This window comes from Phoca vitulina, unplaced genomic scaffold, assembly GCF_004348235.1.
Source record: "Phoca vitulina isolate PV1807 unplaced genomic scaffold, GSC_HSeal_1.0 scaffold52, whole genome shotgun sequence".
NCBI lineage: Eukaryota > Metazoa > Chordata > Mammalia > Carnivora > Phocidae > Phoca > Phoca vitulina.
In genome coordinates this window covers 2,586,763-2,594,231 of record NW_022589755.1, presented here as the reverse complement: position 1 = coordinate 2,594,231, position 7,469 = coordinate 2,586,763, and the positions used below count along the sequence as shown (strand labels likewise).

At 58.7% G+C, this 7,469-nt stretch overlaps 1 protein-coding gene across 1 annotated transcript; it reads right to left on the bottom strand.

Annotated features, from left to right (window-relative positions):
- Nucleotides 1-3,548: 3,548 nt before the first annotated feature.
- On the bottom strand, nt 3,549-6,720 carry ZNF579 (zinc finger protein 579). Its single transcript, XM_032388303.1, has 2 exons — nt 6,651-6,720; nt 3,549-5,646 (listed from the first exon to the last, which is right to left on the bottom strand). The coding sequence occupies exon 2, from the start codon at nt 5,642-5,644 to the stop codon at nt 3,959-3,961; it is 1,686 nt and encodes a 561-aa protein (XP_032244194.1). The 5' UTR covers nt 5,645-5,646; nt 6,651-6,720; the 3' UTR covers nt 3,549-3,958.
- Nucleotides 6,721-7,469: the final 749 nt, after the last annotated feature.

Sequence of the window (7,469 nt, the reverse complement as noted above, 5' to 3'; positions counted from 1 at the left end):
GAAGGAAGGAAGGAAGGAAGGAAGGAAGGAAGGAAGGAAGGAAGGAAGGAAGGAAGGGAGGGAGGGAGGAATAATAGGGTAAGAATGAATCTTTGCATGAGGCTTAAGAGCACAGGCTTTAGAACCACAATGCCCTCAGACATATCCAGATCTGCTACTTACCAGCCAGGAGATCTTGGGCTTCCTTCTCCGGAAAATGGAGCCCCCATGGGGAGCCCTCACCCTCACATATCCCTGATGGGACTGTAAATGGTACAGCCACTTTGGGAAACAGTCTGGCAGTTTCTTAAAAAGTGTATCATGAGCTTCTCACAGAGCCTAACAATTCTGCTCCCGAGAATCTGCCCAAGAGAATAGAATCTGTGTCCGCAAGCGTGTTCGCAGCAGCACTATTTACAACAGCCGAAGAGCGGACCCAGCCCAGAGGTCCACCAACAGATGAGTGGGTAAACGGAACGCAGTCTATCCATACAATGGAATGTTACTCAGCCATAAAAAGGGATGAAGTGCTCATAAAACTTACAACGTGGATGAGCCTTAAAGACAGCGTGTGGAGTGAAAGAAGCCAGACACGGAAGGTGACATATTGTATGATGCATTTATAGGAACTGTCCAGAAGAGGCAAATCTGTCGAGACAGAAAATACATCAGTGGTTGCCTGGAGCTGGGGGTGTGGATGGGAAGTGACTATTCGTGGGCACAAGAGATCTTTGGGGTGGACGTGTCCTAACTGAGTGCCTTTAAAATGAGTAAATTCTATGGTATGCAAATGATATCTCAAGCTGTTTAAGAGAAACAAACGCAGCCCGGGATAGCATCTATCAATTGATCTTGTTGGGAAGAGTAGGTGAGCTAATCCACACAATCCCTTTAGAAGGAGCCGTAGGCTAAGTACTCAAGAAATGTGTTTTGTGGGGCACCTGGGTGGCTCAGATGGTTGGGCGTCTGCCTTTGGCTCAGGTCATGATCTCCAGGTCCTCCAGGTCCTGGGATCTAGCCCCGCCTTGGGCTCCCTGCTCAGCGGAGAGTTTGCTTCTCCCTCTCCCTCTGCCTCTTCTCCTCCTCATGTTCTCTCTCTCTCTCTCTCCGCCCCCCCACCCCGTATCTGTCTGTCTCAAATGAATAAATAAAAATCTTTTAAAAATGTATTTTGTATGATTATGAACATGTGGTTGAGGTCATATATGTAAAATGCTCAGCACAGGGCAAGACAAGCTACAAGGTCTGATTCATGAACACCAGCAGCACTTCTTCACAATAATAGTGACCCTTTGGGTGTTTTATCATGTTTTGTGTCTGTCCCACATGTCTAGGGCTCAGTCTTCTCGTCTGCAAAACGGGAGAACTGGGCTCTATCCTTAGAGACCTTTTCTCACTCTAAGTTCTGTGTTTTGTTCTAGGAATGTTTCTCTCCGGATGCAGTGGATCCTCCAGGCAGAGTAAGCCTGCGGGGAAGGGGGCAGGTGGTGGGCAAAGCCCAGGAGGGGTGGGGCATGATGCCTTGGGGCTTGGAGACCAGGATGCAGGCAAAGAGGGGGCTAATCCTAAGCATTAGACTGGCCTGGCTAAGGGTGCGCAGGCTATGGAGTTTGTCCAGCCTGGGCTCAAATTCCACGTCGCCAATTCCTAGCTATGAGATTCTGGACAAGGGACCCCCTCTCTGAGTGCTGTCTTGCCCTTAGAAAGTGATGAGGATGTTTCCTAATCCCCAGTGGGGTGGTGAGGGTTCCCTGAGATCAGTTTTACACCAGCCTGGGGAAATAATCATAACAAAGCAACAACAGCAATGACTCCCTCACCGGCGCCAACCCCTGTTTTCAGCCCTCCCCGCAAAGCACCTCATTGAATACAAAGAGCTCAATTCATGGTAGTGATTTCCAAAGTAGGACAAATGACTTAACTTTAATCCTGTTTGCTCCTTCTGTAAATTGGGCTATATAATCCCCTCCCTCAATGAGTTGAATCAATGAGATTGAGCTGAAAAGGTGTCTGGCCACGGTAGGTGCTCGCTAAATGGTGGCCCATGTTTGGATATGGTAATAGGGAGCCACTGAAGCTTCCTGAGGAGGGAGGTAGCTTTGACGTCATGAAAGCACACCCCAGCTCCCCACATCTGAGGCTGTTACGGGACCTAGTTTGTGGAAGAACTGGTCTCATTTGGAAACCCTAATTTATTTGTGCCAGTATTTGATTACTGTCCACGTCCTCTGCTGGTCTGTAAGCTCCATGAGGGCTGGTGCCCAGGTGGTCTCACTCATCACTGCCTCCCCTACATCCAGCCCTGGGTGATACAGCGATAATCAAACGGGCTAACATGGATTGAATGCCTACTACGTGCCAGGCACAGTGCCAAGGGCTCAGGCAAGGTGTGTTGAATCTTTGCCAGGGAGGATTCTGCAAAGCTCTGGGTAGTCAGTCATCTCCCTTCCTAGACCCTCAGTCTCCATGTTCCCGGCTTGCCTCCCTCCATCCCTGCCCCTGCCTGGTGTTTTCATCACAATAGGGAGCAATCCTCCTTCCCAAAGCCTCTGTTTGTTGCCCTGGAAAACTGGGATGACCTCACCCCTCTTTTCCTGGCCTTATACGCATGAAGATACCTAAGTGGTCAATGTCATCATTATTTGCATAGGAAAGAGAGAGCCATTGAAGGCGCTGGGGGAAGGCAGGAGGTCAATAGAAGGAAAGAGAAGGGGTTTAAGGAAGATGGCTTGAACACATCTTTCCCTCTCCACTCCTTAAGACCCAAATAGATGGGTGAGGAAAAAACCATTAGAAGGTTTGCAGAAAATGACACTTTCCCTCACCCCCAATTTCTTGTGGTTTCTCAAACATGCAGCACCAAACTACCTCACGGCCTTTGTCCCTGCTCTTCCCTCCACCCAGCTCTTCATTCAGGTCAAAGGTCACCAGAGGGCCCTCCTTCCCAGCCATGCAGTGTTCTCAGTAGCCCTTATTAATACCTGGTGCTCTGTTGCAGATCGGTTTATTATCTAGGGCAGCCCTGTCCAAGAGAACTTCTTGCGGTGATGGAATGTTCTAGATCTGTGCCGTCCGACAGGGTAGCCACCAGCCACATGGAGCTATTGAACCTTGAAACCGTGTGACTGAGGAACTGAACGTTTTTAATTATTTTATTTTAAATCGATTTACTCATCCTAAATCTAAATGGAAGCAGCCATGTGCGGCTAGCAGCTAAACTGTATTGGGCAGTGCGGATCTAGAATTCTAGCTCCTCATGGCTTTCTCATCTCCAGCATCCCCAGGGCCCAGCACTGTGCCTGGCAAATGTTTGCTGAAAGAATGCATGCAGAGATTGCACAGGGGGGCCATGGGGCTCCCCAAAGATGCCTGGGCAGATGGTAACCAGTGTTGCCACACTCCCGATTCTTCTCTCGAGTTTCTTGCTGGCTGAGCACCTCCCTGCCGTTCCCTGATGTGGGAATCTGGATCCTTCCTGCTTGGAATGCAAGCTCAGAGCCTGTTGGATGAACCCCGCCTCACCCTAGACCCCCTCTGGCAGCCCCCACAGACAGCCTCACTCTCTCCTGTTTCACGAACTCACATTTATTCACAGACAGACAAAAGGACAGGGATGGACCTTTGCTCACTGGGGACCCCAAGGGTCTGGCAGTTCCAAAGAGGTGATGGTGTCCAGTGTGTATAATGGGAGACAGCCAGGCAGGGGATCCCCCCCAGTCTCCATCTCTCTGGCCAATATATTCCGCCTCCTTTTCCAAGGCGTCCTGCCTTCAGAGGCCTACTGGGGCAAACAGTTCCTAGCCAGTCAGGGGTCCTGGGGGTGGGCGATGGGGAGGGAGGGGCGGTCCAGGGCCCCCCCTCCTTAGTGTTGAGGGCTGGAAGGGGAAGGGTGGGTAGACAGGAGGCCCTCTCCTTCGACTTCCCTCCTCCATATTGCAAACCGGGGGCCAAATGGAGGGGCCAAGAGTGGGTGTGAAGGTCAGGAGGCCAGGCCTCCCAATCCGCGCAGGTGGGCCTTGCTGTCAATCTCTTCTTCCTCCATCTCGAAGGCTGAATGGTCTTGGCTGTCGAAACAGGAGGCGCTGAGGAAGACAGGGGGAGCCGGCGGCGGCGACTGGGGTGGGGTCCCCGGGGAGGGTGGCTCTTCCTTGATGTGTGCAATGGGCAGCGGGAGCCCTTCCTCCTCCTGCCCAGCTGGCGGGGGCGGCGGGGGCGGCGGGGGCGACGGCGGGGCCTGGGCCTGGAGCGCCTGCAACGCGGCTGCCCTCTCCAGCTCAGCTCGGTGGCAGCGCTGGTGACGCAGGAGACTGTAGGCGCGCGAGAAGCGGCGCGGGCAGCGCGGACACGGGTGCGGGGCCGGGCCCCCTGCGTGCACCTGCGCGTGGCGGGCCAGGTCGGCCAGCCGCTTGAACTCCCTCTGGCAGCGCACGCACTGGAAGGGGCGCGCCCCTGAGTGGGTCACCCCGTGCTGCCGCAGGTGCGCGCGGCGCCGGAAACCTTTGCCGCACTCGGGGCACCAGAAGCGGGGCTCCCCCGCGGGGGGCCGGGCCGGGGTGGCGTCCCCTCCGTTCTGCCCGCCTTCTCCCCCCTCGGAGGCGCTCCCGCACTCTGCCCCCTCGCCGCCCTCGGGCCCCTTCCCTGAGTTCCGTCCACCCGAGGCCTTGTCGTCCTTCCTGCCCGCCGGGGGCAGCGGGGCCAGGAGGCTGAGCGCGCCGTGCACGCGCCGGTGCTGACGGAGGTAGGAGGCGAGGCGGAAGGCCAGGCCGCAGTCCGGGCACACGAAGGGGCGGTCGGTGGAGTGGACCAGCCGGTGGCGGGACAGCGACCAGGGCCTGGCGAAGGCCTTGAGGCAGATGGAGCACTGGTGGCGCTTGGGCCGGGGCGGGGGGCCCCCTTCACCCTCCTGTTCTCCCTCGGGGCGCAGACAGGGGTGCGCTTTGAGCTCGCCCTTGGTGGCGAAGGCTTCGCGACAGCGGAGGCACAGGAGCGTCCAGTCGGCCTGGAGCAGGACCTGCTTCTCCTCCTGCCGTCCGGCCGCCAGCGCCAACTCCGCCCTCAGCTCCGCCGCCCCCGCCTCGGCCTCCTCCTCCTCCGACTCCCGGGGTTCGGCGCTCGGGGGGGCCGCCAGCGCGGCCGGCTCCGCCGCCGGCCACGTCTCGGGCCACGCGGCCTCCTCCTCAGTGGCCCCAGCTGCGGCGGTGGTGGGCTGCTCCGCACCGGCGTCCTGGGAGCCCCAGCTGGACTCGGCTGCCTCCTTGGCCGCCCTCTCGATGGCCAGCTCGACCTCGCCGCCTGCGTGCTCCTGGGCCAGGTGGCGCCGGAGCTGGGCGGGCTCCGGGAAGGTGCGGGGGCAGGCCGCGCAGCGCAGTGGGGGTTGGGGCCCGTGGCCTCGCAGGTGGCGGGAGAGGTGGGCGGGCCGGCGGAAGGCCTTGGGGCACAGGGGGCAGGCGTGGGGTCGGAGGCCTGAGTGGCTCAGCCGGTGCCGGGACAGGTAGTAGGGGAAGCGGAAGAGGCGGCCACAGGTCGGGCAGGGCAGGGGCGCCCGAGGGGCTCCAGCGCCCCCCCTGCCACGGCCCCGGCCCCTACCACGGCCTCGGCCACGGCCCCGGCCCCGGCCACGGTGAGGTGGGCTGCCCTGGGCGGGTGGAGGGGGCTGCGGATCCATGCCTGTAAGGAGAAAGGGGAGACAAGGAGACATTGGGGGGGGCGCATGGGGTGGGTCAGATAAAGGGAGATGTGTGGAGTGAGGCAGAGAAGCAGAGACACAGAGAGATGGAGATTCAGTGATGGTCAGATGTTTAGCCAGGCAAAGGAGAGAGCCAGCAAGACAGAAAGACAGAGCAGAGACCCGGGGACAGACAGAGAGCAGGAGAAGCGGTAAAGACAGGATGGTGGGAGCCAGCAGGAGAGAGAGATGGGGACTCCCAGCAGAGACAGAGATGGAGAGAAAACAAAGAGATTTCGGGAGAGATGGTGCAAACACAGAGATCAGAAGAGCCACAGCAGGATGGAGGTAGGGAGAGACAGAGAGACAGAGAGAGGGGACAAGCCAGAGATACAGACAGAAGAGGAGACAGGGAGTCAGCCTAACTGCTTTTTCTCCAGGGGGCCCGCTGGAGCATGTTGGGAGGGGCTGGGATCCAGCCTGTGGTGCCTGAGTGGAGCGGGTACAATTCAACATTGGGAGGCCCCGGAAATGCAGTGTGGGTGCCCAGACCAGGGTCTGGGAGAGGCCAGGGGTAGGAGGGCTCAGATTCTTGGGCAGGGGGGGGAGGCTGGGGCCCTGGACTCCTGGGACCGAGAGAGGTGGGAGCTGGGGTTTGGAACCCCAGGTTTGGGAGGTGACTCGGATCCACTCCTGTAAGTGGGAGGTATGGATTCCTGGGTCCTAGTGGCAGGGAGGATTGGGGGAGGGGGGCTGGGGGCTCAGCTGCCCGAATTCTCCAGGGAGGAGGCGGCTGAGGGCCCAGCCCCTGGACGCCTGCCCCCCACCAAGGCTGCTGGGGTCCGGAGCCCTAGGTCCCCACGGGGGTCCGAGCTCCCCACCGGGCCCAGCTTGCGGTTTTCCCACAGGCGTGATCAGCAGAATTGGGGCCGCGGGTCGTGGCCTTGCCGATTTCCGAGCCCGGGCCCTGGGGCTCGGCCCTGATCGCTGGGCGCCTGGTTCTTACCTCCGCCTCCTTCGCTCCTTTCTTCCTTCCCCGCGGCCGGCCAAACGCGGACGGTGGTGGCGGGGAGGGAGGGAGGGCCTGAGCGTGGTGGGGGGTGGAGGAGGCTGGGCTCAGTGTCACCGCCTAAGCCTTCCCCCCGGAAACCCAGCCTCTCTACCGAGCCCAAAAGAGGAAAGACTGGCTGCAAGGCCGGAAGCGGGAGGACGAGGGGACCCAGAGGGGCGGGGAGGGCGGGCGGCTTGGATTCCTGGGTCCTGCACGGGGAGGGGGCTGGGGGCCTGGGAGGCTGGACGCAGCTCCCCTCCCCACCTCAGCAGACACACATATTCATTCATTCCTTCAACAAATACACATTTATCAGGTCCTGTCTGTGCCAGGCACTGTGTTGGGCGAGGGGATGCCGGGGAGGGAGGTGAATGAGGCAGTGGCAGAGGCCCCAAGGAAAGTAGGGGCGCTCTGGACTAGAACCCCACTCCAGCCTTCACTTGGCTGTCTGAGCAAGCGACTGTCCCTTCTCCTAGCCTCAGTGCCCCCCCCTTATAACAAGCCCTGCGTATATGCATTCGCTCTTAAGAGAACAACATGTACTAAGCACCTACTGTGCTCCTGAGTCCTGCATATATTTTGCTATATATAGTCACTGGATCCTAAGCTACCGATATTTACTGAGCACCTACTGTGGGCTACCTCTGTCCTTGGTGCTGGAGCTACCATTGGCCCCTGTCTGCAGGAAGCTCACCGTCAGATGGAGGAGGCAGTCAGACACAGATCCAATCGCCTTCCTGGAAAATGTGCTCTAACGCAGGAAAGAGGATTTGG